We start from the raw sequence: 22,591 nt of genomic DNA, 5'->3' as shown, positions 1-22,591 counted from the left end.
ACAGTTATTAGCCCTAGTAGCCAGTCATTAAGCCTAACTCCTAATTCTATAATACCATTTCTGGTTTCCTGGATCCTCAGCCAGAATAGGGCTTTCACAACTTAACAGTAACAAATGAGATGTGAGAGGGGAAATATAGTAACTAGTGTTGCTTTGATTAAGAAGAGGATGAAACTCAAAAACCAAAAGAAGTCTGTGGAGGAGGAGGAGCTAGGAGATATTCTTCGGAGACTTGATAAGCGAGAGGAACCTTAGGAGTGGGAGGTTGTGGGGAAGTTAGAACTCCGGCTGTTGAGGTAGTGAGAGGGACTGATCCCATGAGGCGTCTGGCATGGGGGCTCTGATTTAGCCTCTTCCCTGCAGTGGACAATGAGGAGGCTGCACTGCTGCATGAAGAGGCTACCATGACTATTGAAGAGCTGCTGACACGCTACGGGCAGAACTGTCACAAGGGTCCTCCCCACAGCAAATCTGGAACTGGGACAGGCGAGGAACCAGGGTCCCAGGGCCTCAATGGGGAGGCAGGACCTGAGGACTCAACTAGGGAAACTCCTTCACAGGAAAATGGCCCCACAGTCAAGGTCTACACAGGCTTTTCCTCCAACTCGGAACGTGGGACTGAGGCAGGCCAAGTTGGTGAGCCTGGCATTCCCACTGGTGAGGCTGGGCCTTCCTGCTCTTCAGCCTCTGACAAGCTGCCTCGAGTTGCTAAGTCCAAGTTCTTTGAGGACAGTGAGGATGAGTCAGATGAGGCGGAGGAGGAAGAGGAAGACAGTGAGGTAAGGGCCTGTGAGGGCAGGCAGATGCTGAAGTAGCAGAGAGGTCCTGTTTTGTTGCCAACTGTAGTTTTCAACTCTCCCCTAAGACCCACTGTATTCTAAGCTTTAGCCTTGAATTCATTGAGCTCCATCATTACAGGTACCATTTGCCTTCTTACCTCTTCCTTTGTTGATACTATAACAAACAGATCTAGTTCTGGCTTTTGTCTGTCTCCTAGAGAGAGAACAAGAAGATAGTTGTTATCTTGGCTTAGTTTTCTTCTCTGGACAATTTATTTTCTGGCCACGGTGCCTAAAAGATACTTTTGGCTGGCAGCTCTTGCCTTGTCCTGGGCTTTTTGCTAGTGACTGCTAAGCTCAGTTCAGGATGTCAGTTATACTCATGCTAGCCCTTTCCATCCCCCCTGTTTTCATGACCATATACTTGTATCTTTTGGTGTTTTGAGGACCTGTGTTCAGTCAGAGCCTCTGGATTCTGAGTATGTGCTGGAGGGGAGGGAGAGGATCATCACAGTCTCAGCAGTCTGGGATCCTCCCTCTGGCAGGAATGCAGTGAGGAAGAGGATGGCTACAGCAGTGAGGAGGCAGAGAATGAGGAAGACGAGGATGACACTGAGGAGGCTGAAGAGGATGATGAAGAAGAAGAGATGATGGTACCAGGGATGGAAGGCAAAGAGGAGGTATGTGGGGAAGGGGAGCAGTGAGTCTTAAAAAGCCACAAGGCAGGTGTGAAACCCCAGATTTTTATTTTGAGACGGGATCCCCTGATACTTTAGGTTGGAAGTCATAGTCATGGGTATTTATTCTGCAAGGGAAACGAGGTGGTGGTAAGCCTTTGGGGTCAAATTATCTAAAAACAAGGGAGAGGGAATGTGCTCCTGTCTCTCAAAAGATGAAATCTGCCCAGTGCAGTGTCTCACGCCTGTAATCCCAGCACTTTGGAGGCTAAGATGGGTGGATCACCTGAGGTCAGGAGTTCAAGACCAGCCTGGCCAACATGGCAAAACTCCGTCTCTAATAAAAAATACAAAAGTTAGCCATGCGTGGTGGCAGGCGCCTGTAATCCCAGCTACTCGGGAGGCTGAGGCAGGGGAAACCACTTGAACCCGGGCAATGGAAGTTTCAGTGAGCTGAGATCACACCACTACACTCTGGCTTGGGTGATAAGAACAAAACTCTGTCTTAAAAAAAAAAAAAAAAAAAAGATGAAATCTGTGCTTCTCCTGTTTGTTAAAGCTCTTTTGGGGGTCCCAGTGGAAGCAAGCATAGGTGAATGGTCAGGAGCACATCAGTGAGGAACTCATGTTCAGAAGCTCCCATGATGCTCCCTTTCTTCCTCTTAAGCCTGGCTCTGACAGTGGTACGACAGCTGTGGTGGCCCTGATACGAGGGAAGCAGTTGATTGTAGCCAACGCAGGAGACTCTCGTTGTGTGGTATCTGAGGCTGGCAAAGCTTTGGACATGTCCTATGATCACAAACCAGAGGATGAAGTAGAACTAGCACGTATCAAGAATGCTGGTGGCAAGGTCACCATGGATGGGCGAGTCAACGGGGGCCTTAACCTCTCCAGAGCCATTGGTAAGGGCCAAGAAACTCTGTTCCAGACTACCTAGTAGCAAACTTTAATCTACCTAGCACTTGTGCCTTTCAAAGCACTTTAATATCTACCTCTGTTCTTATGTTCCTGTGAAATAGCTAAGATGGGTATAGGTATCATTATACCTATCTTAGGTAATGGTTGAATGATGAGAAAGACTGGTGAGTGACTCTTAAGGTTCAGCAATCTGGTGGCAGGGCTGAGACTAGAAAAACTAGGACTCAGTTTTCCATTCCACTAGATTATGGAACTTTGTAAAGAAGAGAAATGAATGGCAAGGTTTGACCTGCCACAAACACAAGTCTGTGGGAAGTATCCAAACTGTTCATCAACCAATCATTCCTTTACTCCAGGGGACCACTTCTATAAGAGGAACAAGAACCTGCCACCCGAGGAACAGATGATTTCAGCCCTTCCTGACATCAAGGTGCTGACTCTCACTGACGACCACGAATTCATGGTCATTGCCTGTGATGGCATCTGGTGAGCACTGGCAGAATGCCCTAAATTCCCCTTTCTGCAGCATTTCTTCTCTTATAGGGCTCAGGCCATCTCTAGGATTAAAGCCTAGGCAGACCTAGGCCTCTTGGTGAGTCAAGAGCACCCAGACTAAGGCAGAGCTGAGAGTTTCTGTAGGTATTTACACCGGCCTGGGCCACCACCTCTATCCATACTCCTCTACTCTGCCTTGGTGAGATTAGAAAATTCTGACTGTTGTTCTCAACCCCAGGAATGTGATGAGCAGCCAGGAAGTTGTAGACTTCATTCAATCAAAGATCAGCCAGCGTGATGAAAATGGGGAGCTTCGTTTATTGTCATCTATTGTAGAAGAGGTGAGTACCAGGGTGGAGAAGAGAGGGTATCTGGTCTGCACAGCTAGGGTATACTCTTTTCATCTGAGCCAAGTTGGCAATCTGGGAGCGTACCATTAATTGCTGACAGACGCTGAACCCTGACTACAAAGTTCCACCTTCTCTTATTTCCCTGACTTAGCCTTATGCCTTATGGACTAGCAAGTGGGCTGTTTTATGATACCTCTTGCCCATTGCTCTCCTTCTACCACTCTGACTCAGGAGGCCAGCCCTCTTGTGGGACTCCAGGTTCCCAGAAAGGTGTTCAAACCCTGTAGCTGAGCTATCCCCATCCCTTTTGTAGCTGCTGGATCAGTGCCTGGCACCAGACACTTCTGGGGATGGTACAGGGTGTGACAACATGACCTGCATCATCATTTGCTTCAAGCCCCGAAACACAGCAGAGCTCCAGCCGGAGAGTAGCAAGCGGAAACTAGAGGAGGTGCTTTCTACTGAGGCGGCTGAAGAAAATGGCAACAGTGACAAGAAGAAGGCCAAGCGGGACTAGCAGTCATTCAGACCCCTGCCCACCTAGACTGTTTTCTGAGCCCTCCGGACCTGAGACTGAGTTTTGTCTTTTTCCTTTAGCCTTAGCAGTGGGTATGAGGTGTGCAGGGGGAGCTGGGTGGCTTCACTCCACCCATTCCAAAGAGGGCTCTCCCACCACACAGCAGACGGGAGCCTCTGCTATCCTCCCCAGCCTCCTCTTTGCTCCTCGGGCTCATCACCGGTTCTGTGCCTGTACTCTGTTGTGTTGGAGGGAAGGACTGGCGGTTCTGGTTTTTACTCTGTGAACACTTTATTTAAGGACATTCTTTTTTATTGGCGGCTCCATGGCCCTCGGCCGCTTGCACCCGCTCTCTGTTGTACACTTTCAATCAACACTTTTTCAGACTAAAGGCCAAAACCTAATCGTGTGCATCGTGTCCTTTTTTTTTCCTGCTGCTGTGGCCCTAGATTTGGCCCCATCCATAGCATCTGGAGCGTCCCCGTGTGCGTGTGCGTGTGCCCGTGTGTGTCCGCGTGTGTAGGCTAGCCCCGAGCGAGCTGCTGGGGGGCCGACCTGGCGGGCGTCAAGACTGCTCCTTGTTCCCTCCTGGAGCCAGAAATGATCTAGTTCCCCCAGGAAGAGGTCGGGACTGGTCTGCGGGGCCTGAAGCCTGGAGACGGGCCGGGCGCCTCCGGCCGGCTCCCAATGACTGCTGATTGGCTGGCTCGCCGCCTCGTCACAATCACTTCCCGGTCACGCCATGGAGGCTCCCGCCGCGGCCGATTCTCACGGACTACGCGTCCCGTGCGGCTCTGCGGCGGCGGAAGCGGAAGCGAGTACGGAGGTACCAGCTGGTCTCCGTAGGGGGGTAGGGGGCTCCATGAATGGAAGCGGCGGCGGCGGCGGGAGCGGCCTGAGCTGGGCGCCGGGGCCAGGGCCGAGGGCTGCCCAGGGCCCGCGCCGCTGCATGGGGGCGGCCCGCGGGCCCTGAGAGGAAGGGCGGACAGGCGGGCTGAGATAGGAGGGGCGGGGTCGGGCGGCCACAGGCCGGAGGCGCGTCGGGCTGGAGCCGGTCACGATGCCCCGAAGGAAGCAAAGCCACCCGCAACCCGTGAAATGCGAGGGGGTCAAAGGTCAGGGGTCAGGGGCCTTGAGGGGGAGAGGAGCGGGGGTGGGGGTCAGTGGAGTGGGCTCAGGTCATGGTGGAGGGCGACACTTGAGGGATGAGGTGGGCGATCCAGATTCCTAGCTTCCCACCGAGGCAAGGGAATCAGAGTGGGTCAGTGAGTACGGGAAGTGTGGTCCACGAGGGCTGGCTCCTGAGGGAGAATCCACAAGCCCCCTCCCCTCTTCAGTGGATACTACTGAAGACTCCCTCGACGAAGGACCCGGGGCTCTGGTATTGGAGAGTGATTTGCTACTAGGCCAGGATCTGGAGTTTGAGGAGGAAGAGGAGGAAGGCGACGGCAACAGTGACCAGCTCATGGGCTTCGAGAGAGACTCGGAAGGTGGGTTTTCGGGACTTGGTTAAGGATTTGTGACCGCTGGAGACCTCAGCCCTTCAGGAGGCGGGTTAGGTGAACAGAACCATTTCCTGCCACAACTGAGGGCTGGTTTAGTTTACATTTGAGCTCAGTGACTTCATTTGTTTAATGGTCCAATCACTTCCATCACTTTGTTGAGGTGAAGTTCTGAGGCCTGGTCAAAGGTGATATGAATAGGAGGGTGGGTGAATCACATGGAGCAACTGATTAAAAGTACATGTCCTGTCCCTCTCCCAGGCCCATTCCTTATGTGTATTTACTTTTAAGAGGTTCAGGGAAGCAAACTCTCTGTAAATCATTCAACCCAGTACTTAGGTCTAATGTAACCCTTTCACCTGCAGTGTAAGCTCCTTTTGTATTGAGAGGTTTTAGTTCTGTCTTTATCCTTCCATGTGCCTCTTCCCTGTGATCTTAGCATCACCCTACCCTAATTTGCTGCACTACCCATCCACTTAGCAAGATGTTTTTGAAATTCATTGAGGGGATCCATGTAAATATGAATCTATTCTTCAGCCAGACAAGTGGTATTACGTGCATTACTTTCATTGTCTCCACTTCCCTCCAAATTTTGCCTCAGAGATAGGTTTCATTTTACAGCAGCTCCTTACTAAAAAGGGCCTTAGCAATAGAGTTTAGAAAAAGTCTCGGGGCTCTCTGCCTTTTGTATTTTTACTTTCTTATCTCAAGAATTAATTACATTACTGATTCATTTCAGTCTGTGGTCCACTGTGAGCCCTTGATCCTTGCCCATTCAATGAAACTAGATACAGATCAATTCTTCTATCATTAGATGAGTCCAGTCTAAGAGGTAGAAAATTCATGTTGAATTTTCTGGAATTATTGCAGGGGAGACTTTGATTTCTAGGAGGGAACTAAAGGGATCATCAGAGCTAAGGGTGGAGCCAAGCAAGTGGTGAGACCATAAGTGAAAAAGGGAGTGTATGGAGCCTGATCCTACCCCATGCTGATGTCTCTTCTCGTGTCTATTTCACCAGGAGACTCTCTGGGGGCCAAGCCTGGGCTTCCCTATGGGCTGAGCGACGATGAGTCTGGGGGCGGCCGGGCACTAAGTGCCGAGAGTGAAGTTGAGGAGCCAGCCAGGGGTCCAGGGGAGGCCAGGGGTGAGAGGCCAGGCCCAGCCTGCCAGCTGTGTGGGGGGCCGACAGGTGAGGGGCCGTGTTGTGGGGCAGGAGGGCCGGGTGGGGGGCCCCTGCTGCCCCCACGGCTACTGTACTCATGCCGCCTCTGCACCTTCGTGTCCCACTACTCGAGCCACCTGAAGCGGCACATGCAGACACACAGCGGGGAGAAGCCGTTCCGCTGTGGCCGCTGCCCCTACGCCTCAGCCCAGCTCGTCAACCTGACACGACATACCCGCACCCATACTGGCGAGAAGCCCTACCGCTGTCCCCACTGCCCCTTTGCCTGCAGCAGCCTGGGCAACCTGAGGCGGCATCAGCGTACCCATGCAGGGCCCCCCACTCCTCCCTGCCCGACCTGTGGCTTCCGCTGCTGTGCTCCACGACCAGCCCGGCCTCCCAGTCCCACAGAGCAGGAGGGGGCGGTGCCGCGGCGACCTGAAGGTAAGAGAGGCCAGGGACCAAGGATCTTGGGACATGGGTGGCTGGTCCTGGGAATGCTTGGATTGGATTCATAGCCCAGGTCTTTGTCCCCACAGATGCTCTGCTCCTTCCAGATTTGAGCCTCCATGTGCCACCAGGTGGTGCCAGTTTCCTGCCAGACTGTGGGCAGCTGCGGGGCGAAGGGGAGGGCCTCTGCGGGACTGGATCAGAACCACTGCCAGAGCTGCTGTTCCCTTGGACCTGCCGGGGCTGTGGACAAGAGCTGGAGGAGGGTGAGGGTAGTCGGCTGGGAGCTGCCATGTGTGGGCGCTGCATGCGAGGAGAGGCTGGAGGGGGTGCCAGTGGGGGGCCCCAGGGCCCCAGTGACAAAGGCTTTGCCTGTAGCCTCTGCCCCTTTGCCACTCACTATCCCAACCACCTGGCCCGGCACATGAAGACACACAGTGGTGAGAAGCCCTTCCGCTGCGCCCGCTGTCCTTATGCCTCTGCTCATCTGGATAACCTGAAACGGCACCAGCGCGTCCACACAGGAGAGAAGCCCTACAAATGCCCCCTCTGCCCCTATGCCTGTGGCAATTTGGCCAACCTCAAGCGTCACGGTCGCATCCACTCTGGTGACAAACCTTTTCGGTGTAGCCTTTGCAACTACAGCTGCAACCAGAGCATGAACCTCAAACGTCACATGCTGCGGCACACAGGCGAGAAGCCCTTCCGCTGTGCCACCTGTGCTTATACCACAGGCCACTGGGACAACTACAAGCGCCACCAGAAGGTGCATGGCCATGGTGGGGCAGGAGGGCCTGGTCTCTCTGCCTCTGAGGGCTGGGCCCCACCTCATAGCCCACCCTCTGTTTTGAGTTCTCGGGGCCCACCAGCCCTGGGCACTGCTGGCAGCCGGGCTGTCCATACAGACTCACCCTGAACTAGGTCCTTCTTCCCCATGTTTTATACAGACGGACTAGAAGCCACCTTCTTCCTCCCCCGCTGGCCAGGGGCTCCACACAGACTAACCTAGGCACTATAAGGACCAGCCCAACCCCATGGGCGGGGGGCCATATGGACCGGGGGCCTTGCCTTGACTGATGCACTTCATGAGCTCAGTGAGAAGGGCCCTGTATTCACCTCCACTGCTCCCAAGGGCTGTGGACAACCTGGCTGGAGGACTGCCCAGCCTCCCACCTGTTTATTTAACTTATTTCAGTGCTTTATAATAAAGGAAACACTAACAAAGCCATGTCTATGCTGAATTGGCAATGGCAGGCAGTTTAGCCTTACCCTTAGCATAGTAGTCCATACTGTGATGGGGGAAGCAGGGGCAGTGAGAGGGAACCAGAGGTAGGCAGCAATCAGGCCAAGTTTAATGATGGGGAACTGGGCCACACCAAACACAGACCTCTGCCCATCCCCTTGGCCTTTGGTCCATGGCCCCAAGAAGCCAGAAGTGGCCCAGAGGGAGCTGTGGTTCCTCCACAAGACAGGTAGCCATGGTCCCTTGGACTCTGTGCAAAATACTAAATGCTAATTTGGCATCAAGGGCCAGCTCTGAAAAGAGAAGGGGCGATCCTTTGTGCAGCCAGCCCAGGGGACAAGGAAAAGTAGGATACGAGGCCCCTGGCCAAGAGAAAAGCGGAAAGTAGGAAGGCGGGGAAGGAAAAGACCCTCCTCCCCCGTGAGCTTGGGGGACACAGGCACAGGGCAAGTTTCAATTCCTCTGGGGTAGAGGGCAGACATCCAAGCAGTGGAGATTACAGATCCTCATCTCCAATGCCTTCGAAGGCAAAATTGCCGTGGACATCACTGGCACTGGCATCTGTGCTGGGACTGCCAATTCCCCGCAAGCTCACAGCACTCAGCTTACTCTGTAACAAAGACAGGGTGGAGTCAGAGAGCTTGGGTGTGCAAGATCCCCCAACACCAACCTCACCAACCCTGGAACTCACTGAGAGTTTGACCATAGACTCCCGGGTGGCATCAGGTGACTCCTGGGGAAGAAGAGGCAGAGGTGTCAGAAACCCACTAGGAGAGGTGAGGCAGGGCTGAGAGCCAGGGTTCTGACCAGGAGGTAATACTTACAAGCAGTGGCGGGGACTTCACTGCTTGCTGGCTGTCTGACCGTCTCAGAGTGCCCCCCACCCGCCGGCGCAGCATCTGGGGTCAGAGACAAGGTGCCGGTGAGGACAGGATCACTTCCCCTCTCAAGAAAAGCCTCACACCTAGGACAAAAGGCAGGGGGAGCACACCCACTTGCTGCTCAGTCCACACTTGCTGCCTACCTTCCTGATACTGCCACCAGATTTCTTCACCATCAGCTCATCCACCATGGACTGCAAGCAGATGCTCATCATGATAGCCTGAGGGCAAGAAGAGTGCCCAGCTTGACAAGAGTGGTCACTCTGAGCCCAGCACCACTAAGGGCTCCCACATTGAGTACTAGAAAGCCTACACTTTTATCTAAGGGGCTCCATAGGCCTGAGGGTAGGTTCACACCTGGGGGCTCGTGATGGTGACCCACTGTAGCCGGTCCTTGCTCATGAGGTATTCGAAAGCCAGTTCCAGACGCACCTCACCCCGGCCCCGGCCTGGGCTACTTGTGCCTCCACTGGGCAATGGCACCTGGGAGAGGAAGGGGAATTAGGCTGAGTTCACTCTGACCAACCTGCCTGCCTCCCTGACCCACTGCAGCCCATTGCCTAAGCTCAAGGCTTTCCAGGCCCCCATCCCAGGCCTCCCCTTCCTACCCCAACTCACAGAGGAGGTGACCCGCCAGCATCGCATGCGGGTGACCCGGAAGGAGCCTTCTCGGAGTTGCTGGCCAGGCAGGCGGAGCTGGAGGCTGAGCTCACTGTTGCCTGCGCTCACCACCACAGGACAGTCCTTCTCTGGGAAGTCAGCCACACAGGCATCAAAGCGCAGGTAGCCATAGTGCCGCAGTGTCTGGGCCAGTCTCAGGAACTGAAAAATGGTCATCACGTGGGGTAGATTAGGAGGGGGAATGGGGCAGCTCAGACAAAGCAACCCTTTGGAGGGAGACAGAGAGGCAGGGCTCACCTCCTTCTTGGAGACTTTCTCTTGCAAAGATTTGAGTTGCCTATGCTGTTCCTTGGTGACCAAGATCCACCCACGCTCAATATCTGATACTGTCTATAGTAGAGACAAGGGGCAGGCATTAGGAGGTCCCAGTCAGCAATCCAAGGAAAGTGTCTACAGTTAGCGCTGTCCAGCCTGACCCCTAGCCCCACACTTGAGTGACCTCTTTGCAGTAAGTCCTGGATCTTATCAGCTTAATAAAAGTAAGGAGAGTGGATATTGTGCCAGCAGCACTGATAGTATTCTAGGAACTTCCCCATGAACTGGGAACAAAGACATGACAGGAGTTTTCTTGGGAGAGTGAGTCACCAGAGTTATATTCTTCAGGGGAAGGGTTCTGAGGCAGCTCCAAGCTCACCTGAGCATAAAGCAGGTTCAGGCCAACCCGGTTCTCCATGACATCGTCATCATAGGCAGAGTCCCAATAACTGTGAGGCCAAGGGGTGGAAAGGGGTAATGGAGCTAAGCTGGGGTAAGGCAAGAGGTAGAATGGAAAATGGGCAAAACAGGAGCAATCTGTAACTATCAGGGGCTAATGGTATACTGGAAGGAAGCTTGGGAGGCCTGGCAGAAACACCCAGCACTATACCCCCTTGTCCAGATTATTCTGTCTCAATATGTGGCCCAATAATCCACTCTACATGGCACCCCCCACCCCCACTTCCAGGCCCAGCCCTAACCTCTTCCTGAGCACAATCTTATACTCTTGACTCCGAAGACTGGTAACAGACACATAAGGCAGCTCGAACTCTTGCAACTTCCGTACAACTATGGGTTTTTTAAATTAAAAAAAAAAAAAGGAAAATGTAATGAGATTTAAAGAAAGGGAAGTCAAGAAAGTAGTGCCCTGAGGCAATGCTCATGGGAGGGGAGGGGGGAGTTAGAGGGGCTGCAAACTCACTACTGGAAGTACAATGAAGCAGTCAAGTCCAGAGAAACTCACAAGAAAAGGCTCCATCCTCTTTTTCTCGAACTAAGAATAGACTAAAGTATCCAATCAAGTCATCTGGAAGATCCAGCTTTGCAGCTACAGCCTGGGGACGGGGACAGAAGTATAGTTCATCATACTGGCTGGTTCCAATAATTCTCCAAGCCCAGGACCCTGGGGTGCAGGGGGAGAAGGGACAGTGCTGAACAAGTGCCTCACCTCCAGGACGTCCTCAGTTTGATCTGAAGTTAGCACGTTGACCAGAACTTTCTGCCCATTGCTGAGCAGCACTTCCAAGGATACCTCCTCTGTGGGGACCTGCTGTGTCTCCTGTTGTGAGCATACACGGGGATTGGAGGCACTGCCTTGTCCCTTACCCTGACCTATGTCCAACTCTATTTCTAGGTCTCTTTTGTATCTTTATTCTCAGCTGCTTAAATACAGGCTGGGATTTCTTTGATTTCATGGGAATTAGCAGAAGTTCCATTTAATTAAAAAGACGACTTCTCTGTTATTATACTAAAATATCATGGCCTGGTCAGGCATGGTGGCTCACACCTGTAATCCCAGCACTTTGGGAGACCAAGAAGGGAGTTTGTGACTATCCTGGCCAACATGGCAAACTCTCATCTCCACTAAAAATACAAAAATTAGCCAGGCATGGTGGTGGGCATCTGTAATCTCAGCTACTTGGGAGGCTGAGGCCGGGGAATTGCTTGAACCCAGGAAGTGGAGGTTGCAGTGAGCTGAGATTGCACCACTGCACTCCACCCTGGGCAAGAGAGTGAGACTCTGTCTCAAAAAAATAAAAAGGTCCTTTCCTTAAATCTTGGTCCCACCCAAACCCCTACCTGTTGTGCCCGACGCAGGAAACTGTTGAAGGTCTCGCTGCTCCCAAGCAATGGGTCTTGCCGAACTATGGGGACAAGAAAACAATATTACAGGAACTTAGGAGTCACTCTTGGCTCCCCAGTCCTCCACTCAGTAGGTTCTCCAGACCCCATTTCCTGGGCTGATGGTGGCCTGCCACATCCCCCAGCTGGCCTCACCTCACTCACTGTTTGCATAAATTCTTCACCTGCCCCACCCTTGGCTGCCATCTAGGTGAGTCCAGTCTATAGAACTAGGGAAATAACAATGATGTTAATCTAAAGCACATCAGATACAAATTAAGTTCTCTCCACTAATCTTAAGACTAGTGTTATACTAGTATTTCTCATAGATGTTAGTGCCCAAATTGTTTTGCTAGTACATAGAGTTACATATCCTTGTAGACTATTTACTTTGCTAATTACATAACAGATCAAACAAGAGGCTTCCCAGATCTAGAAATTAAATCAGGCCCTTCTACAGAACCAGCTATTTTCAAGTCTCTCCCCGTAGTCCTCAGTATAGTCAACCTAAAGTTTCCTGCAACCACTCACCAGCTTGCATGTACTTCTCTAACTGCTCTCTCCTCTGTTCTACCTCAGCAGGAGTCAGAGAGAAAAGCTTCTTTGGGGGGAATGCAGGAAGCACATTGGCCCCATACTCCTTCCGAAGCTATTTAGAGAAAGAGATACAACCCTTCACATAAACACAGAAAATGAGAGGAGGCAATCTACACTCATAATGTTCTCTTGAGCACCCCTCCCTTCCCCTCAGTCCCTGCTCCCCTATCTATCCTGGTCATCTGAGAAACAACTCCTTTGGCAGTGGTAGCATCTCAAGGGAGTTGTCCTCGATATAAGTTGTTCTCTATCTTATTGTGTACAAGTCAACCCCTTTACAGTATGGGGAGGATTTGTAATGGGCCAGGACCCATAGGGATCCCCTTGACCACCTAGTAAGACTGTTCACTGAACCCTCACAGGAAGCAAAGGGCTTCATAACGTGCACAGTTAATAGCTAAGTCTGTTCACAAAGTATCTTAGAACTTAAAGGGACTTTGTAGATCAAAGAATTCATCTTTCAGTTGTAGAAACTTAGGACCAAAGTAATGCTCAGGCACGGTGGCTCACGCCTGTAATCTCTGCACTTTGGGAGGCCGAGGTGGGCAGATCACCCGAGGTCAGGAGTTCAAGACCAGCCTGGCCAACATGGTGAAACCCCGTCTCTACTAAACATACAAAAATTAGCTGGGTGTGGTGGCGGGCACATGTAATCCCAGCTACTCAGGAGGCTGAGACAGGAAAATCGCTTGAACCCGGGAGGCAGAGGTTGGAGTGAGCTGAGATCATGCTGCTGCACTTCAGCCTGGGCGACAAGCGCAAAACTCCATCTCAAAAAAGAAAGGAAAAGAAAAAAAAAGAACTCAGATAACTTGCTCAGGGTTGTACAACTAATTATCAGTGGATATCTGAGTTAAATAGACTTTACAATCTCCTAAGGAGAACAGACACTGCATCACAGATACATAACGATAACTGTAACAGCTAAAGCGTGGAAACGAGCCAAAGAACACAAAAGGAAATTGGTGAATCGTTTGTTTAAGCAGGGAAAAGAATTTCAAGTTGCAGCTCAGATGACAGAAGGAATGTGCTTTGACAGCCTAGGTTGAGGTAGCAGAGGGTAGGGGATGGTTTGTCCATGCAAGGGTAAAGGCTACTAGGGCACAAAGACTGGACAGAGAACCAGGATATGAGTACAGGAAGGAGCAATTGTTGCGCAGACGTTAAGCTTCTTAGGGAGTTCCCCGGAAATGTCAGACCAGACAAACCAGGACCCTTCCCTGTGGCAATGTTTAAAGGGGAACTACAGCCTACGGGAACAAGGGCGGGTAAAGGGAGACACAAATGCCCATGTGGAGGGAAAGGCTTGAAGCTGTTTTAAGGCAGGGGTGCTAGTCCCACCTGCTCGTGCAGCCCCAGGAGCTGGCTGTAGCGCACCCGACAGTGTAGGACTCCATTCACGTGTATGTTATAGGCCTGAGGACACAAAAGTAGTCAAGCATTTTAGGGTTGCGGTCTGCGCAACCCCCTTGAGGACCTTGGCAGAAAGTTGCCTGGCAACTCCGCCGGAGTAACGCGCTAATCTCCCAAGGGTTGGTTCGCTTGTTTTCTCCAGGGCCACGTCCCAAAGCTGAAGAGCAGTCCGGGGGAAATTCGGACGCTTGTGTTGCAGTCTCCCTTCCCAAGAGGCCAGTGACGCCCACCAGAGCAGCCGCGGCCTAGCTGGGGGAGGCGACCCGGCAGAACAAAGGGCCTACAGGAGCTCGGGCGACCACTGTACGAATCAGACACACGAGATAAGCTCCTAGAGAGGCCGTCGGGAGTAGGCAGCCCAGGACCAGGCCCGAAGGGTGGCAGTCAGGCCTCGGAGATCGCTCCGAGAGGGCTCGGGCCCGTTATCCCCGCCCCTGCCCGGCCCGGCTTCGGCCGCTCCTCACCACATAGGCGGAGCCGCCGCTGTCCCCACTGCGGGACTCGGTTTCGGGAATGGAAAAGTGCATGTTCCCTACGGCAGGGCCCTGCCGGGCTCCGGACTGTGAGGGCCGCAGCGGCTCTGCACGCTCCCTTCTGCTGCTCAGCGAGTCTCCGCAGCCTCACTCGCCATTTTGGGAGCCCTGCGATCCGAAGTCGGGAGGCGGTGGGACGTCGGCCGCGGGACGCAGCCGCTCGTACTTGCTGGGAACTGTAGTCTAAAGGGCAGGAGCCGCCTTTCGGGACCGGGAGCCCAAAGTGCACTGGGCCCTCGTTGCGACCCGTAGTGAGGGGCGGGGGCGGAGCGGGGCCCCATGGTCCATCGGAAGTTGTAGTCCGATTGGAGCTGCACGCTTCGCTTCGGTGGCTCAGCCTCCCGCCCAGGTGGCGCTGTAGACCCAGCGGCCGCGGAGCCAGGCAGCGGGGCGGCTTCGTGACCGCAGCGGGCGGAGCCTAGGACTGAGGGCGATGGCTGCCGTGGCCGTGGCTGTTCGCGAGGGTGAGTGAAGGGCCGGGCCTGCCTACTGGTACGGGGTCGACGAGCTTCGGACAACTAGTGCCGGGCCCTGAGAGCTTTTGGGCCCCGCCGCTCCCTTCCGGCGTCACGCTGGGCTCCGGTCTACACAGTCTCGAGCGCAGTTCCGCGCCGCTGCACCGGCTGGTTCCTGTAAGGAGGGTCGGTGACCTCTCCTTTCCTTTGATCCGCCGCGCAGTGCGTCCCCACGCGAATCCCTGGCTCGCCTCGCGCCTGGCTGCGGAGCCGTGGTCATGCCAACCCAGCAGCCGGCTGCGCCGAGTACGAGTGCCCCCAAACCCTCCCGGAGTCTCTCTGGCTCACTTTGTGCCCTGTTTTCTGATGCAGACTCGGGATCCGGGATGAAGGCGGAGCTTCCCCCTGGGCCTGGGGTAAGTGAGGCTTCCCTCCCAAGCTGCCAGCGAAGCGCTACGCAGGAGGCTATGCCAGCTTTATTCCGCCCCAGCTCCCATCCCGTTTCAGTTTCTCAGTAAACCAGACAATTTTACAGAGTTCTTGCAACCCTAGCGATATGTGATTCTGTCCCTGGAGGAGAAACTTCAGTCTCGGGATGTAAACTTGTAACAGGTAGCTTGTAGAAGTTAGGGGGAACTAGGGATTTTAAATCGTGGAAATCTTGTAAGCATCCAATAGTGTTTGTTCCCCTTTGGAATTGTTGGGGAAGAGCAGTATCCTATGTCTGTGTCTCAGGCAGTGGGGAGAGAAATGACTAAAGAAGAGAAGCTGCAGCTTCGGAAGGAAAAGAAACAGCAGAAGAAGAAACGGAAGGAGGAAAAGGTGGCAGAACCAGAAACTGGCTCTGCTGTATCTGCAGCCCAATGTCAAGGTGCAGGTTTTTTTTTTTTAAAGGGCTGGGATGTGGAGCTGGTAGAGGGATATGGTGGGAGAGAGAAGGGAGAGACAGACAAAGTTGGTTTGAGCAAGTGTGTAAAGCAAAGAGATTTAGATAAACAAGGAGAGAAGCTAGTTTTTGGCTAGGGCACGGATATTGCCTGCAGATAGCTTGCACACCTTTTTTTTTTTTTTTTTTTTTTTTAATGCTTTTAGTAGGCCCAACCAGAGAACTGCCAGAATCGGGCATTCAGTTGGGTACGCCTGGGGAGAAAGTTCCAGCTAGTCGGAGTAAGGCTGAACTTCGGGCTGAGCGCCGAGCCAAGCAGGAGGCTGAGCGGGCCCTGAAACAGGCAAGAAAAGAACAAGGAGGGCCACCTCCTAAGGCCTGCCCCACCACCTCCAGCAGAGCTGGAGAAACCCCCTCAGGTATTTTCCCTTCATTTTAAGACCTCCCTTACTCCTAATTCTAACACCAGCTCAGGCTGCCCTGTAATAAAACAGCTCTCCCCTCTCATTCTCACCTTTGGACCCAGAGTTCTGAATTCTTCCCACAACCCCATCACCCTATCCCTATTTCCTTATCTATCCTATTCTCCTGTTTCCCCCACCTCATCCTGTTTTTCTTGATGCCCCTTATACCCTAAGAGCAAATTACCCATTTCAAGACCTACAGTGTCCTGAAAACAGGATCATTATCTTTCAGGAGTGAAGCATCTCCCTGAGTACCCTCAGGTTGATGACCTACTTCTGAGAAGGCTTGTTAAAAAACCAGAGCGTCAGCAGGTAGGAAGTGGGTTTGCTGCCTGGCTAGAGAGAGCCTAGAGAAAGGGACTGGAGTGGGGAAATGTGCTGGGAACAGAGACCTTGGAGAAGGATGGGTGCTTGGGTCAGAGTAGTGTTACTGTTCACTTCCCTTCCAGCTTTATCCCAACATTTTAAAACTCTGGACCATTGGTGCTGTTCCCCTGTTTTGTCTAGGTTCCTACACGAAAGGATTATGGATCCAAAGTCAGTCTCTTCTCTCACCTACCCCAGTACAGCAGACAAAACTCTCTAACCCAGTTTATGAGGTAGGATCCTATGACATTGTCATAACTTTTGAGTCTGAGGAGTTTTAGTAAGTCAGTATTGAAAGTGAATAGTAATCTGAGATTGGCTCTGTGGGAAGAAGTATGAACCCAACGCAGAACTCTAGAGGAACTGGGGAGATCTGTGCTAGTGAAGGAAGTTCCTTTTCATCAGGGGCAGGTGGGCAGTAGGTGTTCAAGCTCCCTTTCAAAGTATGTGACACCGCCATCCCATCAGCATCCCATCCTCTGTGATCCACCCAGCCATGGTGCGACTCGGCCTGCAGTACTCCCAGGGCCTGGTCAGTGGCTCCAATGCCCGGTGTATTGCCCTGCTTCGTGCCTTGCAGCAGGTATGTTCCATCCTATTCTCTCTTATGATCCAACCCCAACTCCCCCAACACTACCCCAGCTTCTGTCACCCAAGGTCATCTCTGGGGGACAGAGGGAATACTCCCACCCTCAGAACATTTTCCTCAGTGAAGCTTACCCCTAATCTCCCTTCAGAGGTCTTTATTAAGGGGCATTTTGCAGATCAACTTGTGTACTCTGTAGGTGATTCAGGATTACACAACACCGCCCAATGAAGAACTCTCCAGGGATCTAGTGAATAAACTAAAACCCTACATGAGGTAGGAACAACCACTCTTAAGTCCACTCCCACCTCACCCAATCTTTGTCCTGTACTTTTTCCTGCTTTCCTATCTCTGTTTTCATTTTGTTTTATTTTCTTTTCAAAGACATTTTTTTAAATGTGAAAGCTTTGTTAGTTGTGCAGAGTTGCACAGAAGTAAGGTATTGCTATTGCATTATAGCTTCCTGACTCAGTGCCGTCCCTTGTCAGCGAGCATGCACAACGCCATAAAGTTTCTTAACAAGGAAATCACCGGTGTGAGCAGTTCCAAGCGGGAAGAGGAGGTGATGAGTATGAGAAATGAGGAAGGCATGCACCATGGGTAGAATTAAGAAACATGTTCAGAACTCCGGGGAGGGCCAACATAAGCCTTTTTTGCGCTGGTCAAGGGTTAAGGAAGGGTTTGGGCATTCTGCCTTCTGCCATCTTTGTCATTATACACATGTTCAAGCACCTGGCATGATCATCATTAGAAAGGAGTTCCTTTCTTATTCATTAAACATTTTACTCCATTTAGGCCAAGTCAGAACTTCAAGCAGCCATTGATCGGTATGTGCAAGAGAAGATTGTGCTTGCAGCTCAGGCAATTTCACGCTTTGCTTACAAGAAGATCAGTAATGGAGATGTGATCCTGGTATACGGATGGTATGGTCCAGACCCTATAAGCAAATTGGGGAGTTGGAATGATCTGAAGAAGGATTACCCATTTGCCTTTGGGAACAAGTTAGTCATCAGTTAGTGACATTTATAACTGAATCCTCCTCTTCATTTACTCTAGCTCATCTCTGGTATCAAGAATTCTTCAGGAGGCTTGGATAGAAGGCCGGCGGTTTCGGGTGGTAGTGGTGGACAGCCGGCCACGGCTGGAAGGAAGGCACATGCTTCGTTCTCTAGTCCGTGCTGGGGTCCCTGCCTCCTACCTGCTGATTCCTGCAGCCTCCTATGTGCTCCCAGAGGTGAGTACAGAAGAAAAGGACTCCAAAGTTGGAGGTAAAAAGGGGCAGTAGTATAGACATAATCTCACCTTCCCAAAGTTACAGTTTTGTTTTGTAACTTTTGTGCAAGATGGAGTACAGTGGTATGATCATAGTTCACTGCAGCCTTGACCTTCTGGGTTCAAGTGATCTTCCCACCTCAGCCTCTGAGTAGCTGGGACTACTGGTGTGCACCACCATGCCCATGTAATTTTTTATTTTTCTTGTAGAGATGGGATCTTGCTATATTGCCCAGTCTGGAACTCCTGGGCTGAAGCAGTTCCCCCTGCGGTGGCCTCCCAAGGTACTGGGATTACAGGCATAAGCCACTGTGCCCAGCCACAGTTATTTAGAAATATTAGAATTATATAGTCCTGGTCTGGCGCTGGGGCTCATGCCTGCAGTCTCAGCACTTTGAGAGGCCAAGGCGGGAGGATCACTTGAGCCCAGGAGTTGAAGACCAGCGTACTCAACATTATGAGACCTTGTCTCCACAAAAAATAAAAAATTAGCTGGGCATGGTGGCATGTGCATGTAGTTCCAGCTACTTAGGAGGTTGAGGTGGGAGGATCACTTGAGCCTAGGAGGTTGAGGCTACAGTGAGCTGTGATGGCACCACTGCACTCCAGCTTGGATGACAGAGTGAAACTGTGTCAAAAAAAAAGAATTACATAGCCCTGTTTGTATTTAATTGGAAAAACACTGACACCGTGTTACACTGTCATCACATTAAACTAGCAACCATGAAGAGAGAACAGGACAAAAGTAACTTCAAAGTTTAGTGTTCCTGTGGGAGATTTGGTGGGTCAGTGGGCAGGTGTTTTCACAGAAGAACCATCATTAAGGTGTTTTCACAGAAGAAAAGCCATCATTAAGATTTATTACTTGTCTCTTTTTCCTTCCCTTCTTTTCACAGGTTTTTATTAATTGTCTTAATGTTGCTTTCCTGGAAGTAGGGGACCTTATTCTGCGCTGGTACAACAATGACATTCTTTTCTTCCCCTTCTCCTGTGAAACAAACAGGTTTCCAAGGTGCTATTGGGAGCTCATGCACTCTTGGCTAATGGGTCTGTGATGTCTCGGGTAGGGACAGCACAGTTGGCCCTGGTGGCTCGAGCCCATAATGTGCCAGTGCTGGTTTGCTGTGAAACATACAAGTTCTGTGAGCGTGTGCAGACTGATGCCTTTGTCTCTAATGAGCTAGGTAAGGAGGGCAGAAGAGAAGCCTCCAGCTACCTGTTAAGACTTGAGGGAGAGGGAGAGGGGTGGTTAAACTGGAACTTCTTTTCTGAAAGAACATAATGGGTACACCTTCCATTGCAGATGACCCTGATGATCTGCAGTATAAGCGGGGAGAACATGTCACGCTGGCTAACTGGCAGAACTACGCATCCCTGCGGTTGTTGAATCTAGTTTATGATGTAACTCCTCCAGAGCTTGTGGATTTGGTGATCACGGAGCTGGGGATGATCCCTTGCAGTTCTGTACCTGTTGTCCTACGAGTCAAGAGCAGTGACCAGTGAGGGGGAAACGGGGTTAATAAATGCCATACTCCCTATCCTCAGCAACTCTGCTGCCTTTGTTTCTCTTTTAGCATCTCCACCACCTAAGCTAGGAATTCAGACTCCGCAACCCCTTTTATCACCTGCTACTAACCTCAGACCTTTGTGGAGACCCTCTCAGGTAACTAGCTCCATGCCAGTACATCGGGGCTAATGTGAAGGTCAGTATAAAGAACAAAAACTACCCAAATCATCAGTCACTCACTGAGCATCTACATGTCAGACACTTAACTAGGTATGAGGGGGAATATGAGGACAAATAGTCCTGGGCTGGATGCACTGACTCATTCCTGTTATTTCACCATTTTGGGAGGCAAAGGCAGGATTGCTTGAGCCCAGAGGTTTGAGACAAGCCTGGGCAACATGGCAATCCTGTCTCTGCAAAAAATAAAAATTAGCTGGGCATGGTTGTGCTCATCTGTTGTCCCAGCTACTCAAGAGGCTGAAGCTGGAGGATTGCTTGAGCCTAGGAGGTAGAGGCTGCAGTAAGCCATGATTGTGCCATTGCACTCCACCCTGTCTCAAAAAAGAGTCCTAACTTTATAAATAAGCATTTGTTAAATACTTATTGTGTGTCAGAAACTGTTCTGAACCCTTTCCTACCCAAGTAGGAAGATTAATACAACTCTATGAAGGCCAGGTGCTGTGGCTCATGCTTGTAATCCTAGTACTTTGGGAGGCTGAAGCAGGCGGATCACCTGAGGTCAGGAGTTCAAGACCAGCCTGGCCAACATGCTGAAACCCTGTCTCTATTAAAAATACAAAAATTAACTGGGCATGATTGTGCATGCTTGTAATCTCAGCTACTCAGGAGGTTGAGGCAGGAGAATGGCTTGAACCCAGGAGACGAAAGTTGCAGTCAGTCGAGATCGAGCCATTGCACTCTAGCCTGGGCAACAAAGCGAGGTTCCATCTCTAAAAATAAAAACAATAATACAACTCTATGAAGTAAATGTGATTTTACAGATGAGATAATGGAAGCACAGAAAGGTTAAGTTACTTGCCCAAGGCAACACAGCTCAGGCACAGAAAGGTTAAATTACTTGCCCTAGGTAACACAGCTAGGCAATAGCTAAACCAGGATGTGACCTCAGGCAGTCTGGATCAGAGAATGTGCCATTAACTTTTGTGCTCTATTTAAGGAGCACCACCTACCTTGGCATAGGAAGATTTGTCTGCAATGAGGTAACCCACTAGTAGTATGAACAAAAGATTGGTGAAGACTTCACAGGTCACATCTAACGTAGTCCTTGAAAGATAACTAATTTCCCAGTTGGGAGAAGAAAAAAAAAAACTTGAACACAAAGAACAGGCCTTAAAGTGAGTGGCCAGTGTAAAGGGTCACGTAGTATGATGAGGCTAGAACTGAGGTTTAATGTGAGTGATCAAGCTCCAAAAGTAAGTTGAGGCCAGATTGTGAGTCCATCACTGGTTGGCTTAAAATGGAGAGTTATCTACTGGGTATATGTGTATGCGTTTTATTGAACTTTTTTTTTTTGACAGAGTCTCACACTGTTGCCCAGCTGGAGTGCAATGGCACAATCTCGGTTCACTGTAACCGCCACCTCCCAGGTTCAAGTGATTCTCCTGCCTCAGCCTCCCGACTAGCTGGGATTATAGGTGCACACTACCATACCTGGCTAATTTTTTTTTGTTTGTTTGTATTTTTAGTATAGACGGGGTTTCACTATGTTGGCCAGGCTGGTCTTTAACTACTGACCTTGTGATCTGCCCACCTCAGCCTCCCAAAATGTTGGCATTACAGGATTGAGCCACTGCACCCGACCCTAATTTTTTTTTTTTTTTTGAGACAGAGTCTTGGCTCACTGCAACCTCCGCCTGCCAGTTTCAAGCAGTTCTCCTGCCTCAGCCTCCTGAGTAGCTGGGATTACAGGCATGTGCCACTATGCCTGGCTAATTTTGTATTTTTAGTAGAGATGGGGTTTTGCCATGTTGGTCAGGCTGGCCCCAAATTCCTGACCTCAGGTGATCTGTCCACCTCAGCCTCCTAAAGTGCTGCAATTACAGGCGTGAACCACTGCGCCTGGCCATACTATGCCGTTTTATATAAGAGACTTGAGCATCCACAGGTATTGGTATCTGCCAGTGTCCAGGAACAAATCTCAACAAATGGATACTGAGAGACAACTGTATTTACATTTGAGTATAAATACATAAAATGTCTTAGACTGAAAACAAGAAACTGATTAATTGCCTGGATGGCTGGAGACAGAGGCAGAACGGAGTCTTCACCTTATAAATACCCTTGGTATCTTTTGAATTTTGAGCCATGTGAATGTCTTATTCCAGAATAAATATAATTATTTACTTTAAAAAGAGATTTGCAGTGGCTCACGCCTGTAATCCCAGCACTTTGGGATTACAGAGGTGGGTGGATCCCTTGAGATCAGGACAAGACCAGCCTGGCCAACCTGTTGAAACATCTTCTCTAATAAAAATACAAAAATTAGCCGGGTGTGGTGCCAGGTGCCTGTAATCCCAGCTACTCGGGAGGCTGAGGCAGGTGAATTGCTTGAACCCGGGAGGCAGAGGTTGCACTGAGCCAAGATCCACTTCAGCCTGGGAGACAAAGCAAGGCTCCATCTCAAAAAAAAAAAAAAAAAAAAAAAAAAAAAAAAAAAAATTGCAATAGTTTAAGTCAAAGATAGCCTAATCTAAGGAAACAGGAATGAAGAGACAGATTTGTTCATTACAGAAGTAAAT

At 50.9% G+C, this 22,591-nt stretch overlaps 4 protein-coding genes across 12 annotated transcripts in view; 3 read left to right on the top strand and 1 right to left on the bottom strand.

Annotated features, from left to right (window-relative positions):
• Positions 1 to 4,145, top strand: part of PPM1G (protein phosphatase, Mg2+/Mn2+ dependent 1G) — a 28,542-nt gene extending 24,397 nt beyond the window's left edge. Inside the window, exons 5-10 of the mRNA XM_032301340.1 lie at positions 364 to 779; positions 1,325 to 1,459; positions 2,124 to 2,358; positions 2,731 to 2,860; positions 3,108 to 3,210; positions 3,533 to 4,145. Of these exons, the coding sequence (XP_032157231.1) occupies positions 364 to 779; positions 1,325 to 1,459; positions 2,124 to 2,358; positions 2,731 to 2,860; positions 3,108 to 3,210; positions 3,533 to 3,736 (1,223 nt within the window). The 3' untranslated portion in view covers positions 3,737 to 4,145. The remainder of the gene's footprint in view (positions 1 to 363; positions 780 to 1,324; positions 1,460 to 2,123; positions 2,359 to 2,730; positions 2,861 to 3,107; positions 3,211 to 3,532) is intronic.
• ZNF513 (zinc finger protein 513) lies at positions 4,145 to 8,079 on the top strand. Of its 3 annotated transcripts, none has more exons than XM_032301329.1 (4): positions 4,145 to 4,562; positions 5,074 to 5,226; positions 6,258 to 6,845; positions 6,941 to 8,076. In XM_032301329.1, the coding sequence occupies exons 1-4, from the start codon at positions 4,424 to 4,426 to the stop codon at positions 7,765 to 7,767; spliced, it is 1,707 nt and encodes a 568-aa protein (XP_032157220.1). In that variant the 5' UTR covers positions 4,145 to 4,423; the 3' UTR covers positions 7,768 to 8,076. The 3 variants fall into 3 exon arrangements, with proteins under 3 accessions (XP_032157220.1, XP_032157221.1, XP_032157222.1); XM_032301330.1 differs by having other exon boundaries at positions 4,535 to 4,851; positions 6,941 to 8,079; XM_032301331.1 differs by lacking the exons at positions 4,145 to 4,562; positions 5,074 to 5,226 and adding an exon at positions 5,247 to 6,158 and having other exon boundaries at positions 6,204 to 6,845; positions 6,941 to 8,072.
• Positions 8,080 to 8,181: 102 nt separating this feature from the next.
• Positions 8,182 to 14,517, bottom strand: SNX17 (sorting nexin 17). The gene is made up of 15 exons (XM_032301341.1): positions 14,228 to 14,517; positions 13,692 to 13,766; positions 12,285 to 12,402; positions 11,712 to 11,776; positions 11,080 to 11,190; positions 10,876 to 10,966; positions 10,613 to 10,700; positions 10,291 to 10,360; positions 9,894 to 9,986; positions 9,594 to 9,797; positions 9,333 to 9,458; positions 9,119 to 9,196; positions 8,919 to 8,993; positions 8,786 to 8,827; positions 8,182 to 8,704 (listed from the first exon to the last, which is right to left on the bottom strand). Exons 1-15 carry the CDS (start codon positions 14,288 to 14,290, stop codon positions 8,591 to 8,593), a joined length of 1,413 nt encoding a protein of 470 aa, XP_032157232.1. The 5' UTR covers positions 14,291 to 14,517; the 3' UTR covers positions 8,182 to 8,590.
• Positions 14,518 to 14,565: 48 nt separating this feature from the next.
• On the top strand, positions 14,566 to 19,873 carry EIF2B4 (eukaryotic translation initiation factor 2B subunit delta). Of its 7 annotated transcripts, none has more exons than XM_032301335.1 (13): positions 14,566 to 14,760; positions 15,124 to 15,167; positions 15,487 to 15,622; positions 15,844 to 16,056; positions 16,334 to 16,413; positions 16,609 to 16,700; positions 16,936 to 17,050; positions 17,253 to 17,329; positions 17,513 to 17,615; positions 17,849 to 17,976; positions 18,110 to 18,287; positions 19,329 to 19,509; positions 19,629 to 19,873. In XM_032301335.1, exons 1-13 carry the CDS (start codon positions 14,730 to 14,732, stop codon positions 19,826 to 19,828), a joined length of 1,578 nt encoding a protein of 525 aa, XP_032157226.1. In that variant the 5' UTR covers positions 14,566 to 14,729; the 3' UTR covers positions 19,829 to 19,873. The 7 variants fall into 7 exon arrangements, with proteins under 7 accessions (XP_032157226.1, XP_032157227.1, XP_032157229.1 ...); XM_032301336.1 differs by having other exon boundaries at positions 14,592 to 14,760; positions 15,847 to 16,056; XM_032301338.1 differs by having other exon boundaries at positions 14,592 to 14,760; positions 16,962 to 17,050.
• The last annotated feature ends 2,718 nt before the right edge of the window (positions 19,874 to 22,591 follow it).

The sequence above is a fragment of the Sapajus apella genome, unplaced genomic scaffold (assembly GCF_009761245.1).
Source record: "Sapajus apella isolate SASKATOON/1434 unplaced genomic scaffold, GSC_monkey_1.0 scaffold44, whole genome shotgun sequence".
Lineage (NCBI taxonomy): Eukaryota > Metazoa > Chordata > Mammalia > Primates > Cebidae > Sapajus > Sapajus apella.
Note: the sequence above shows the minus strand (reverse complement) of the source record. Positions and strands in the feature narration are given on the sequence as shown.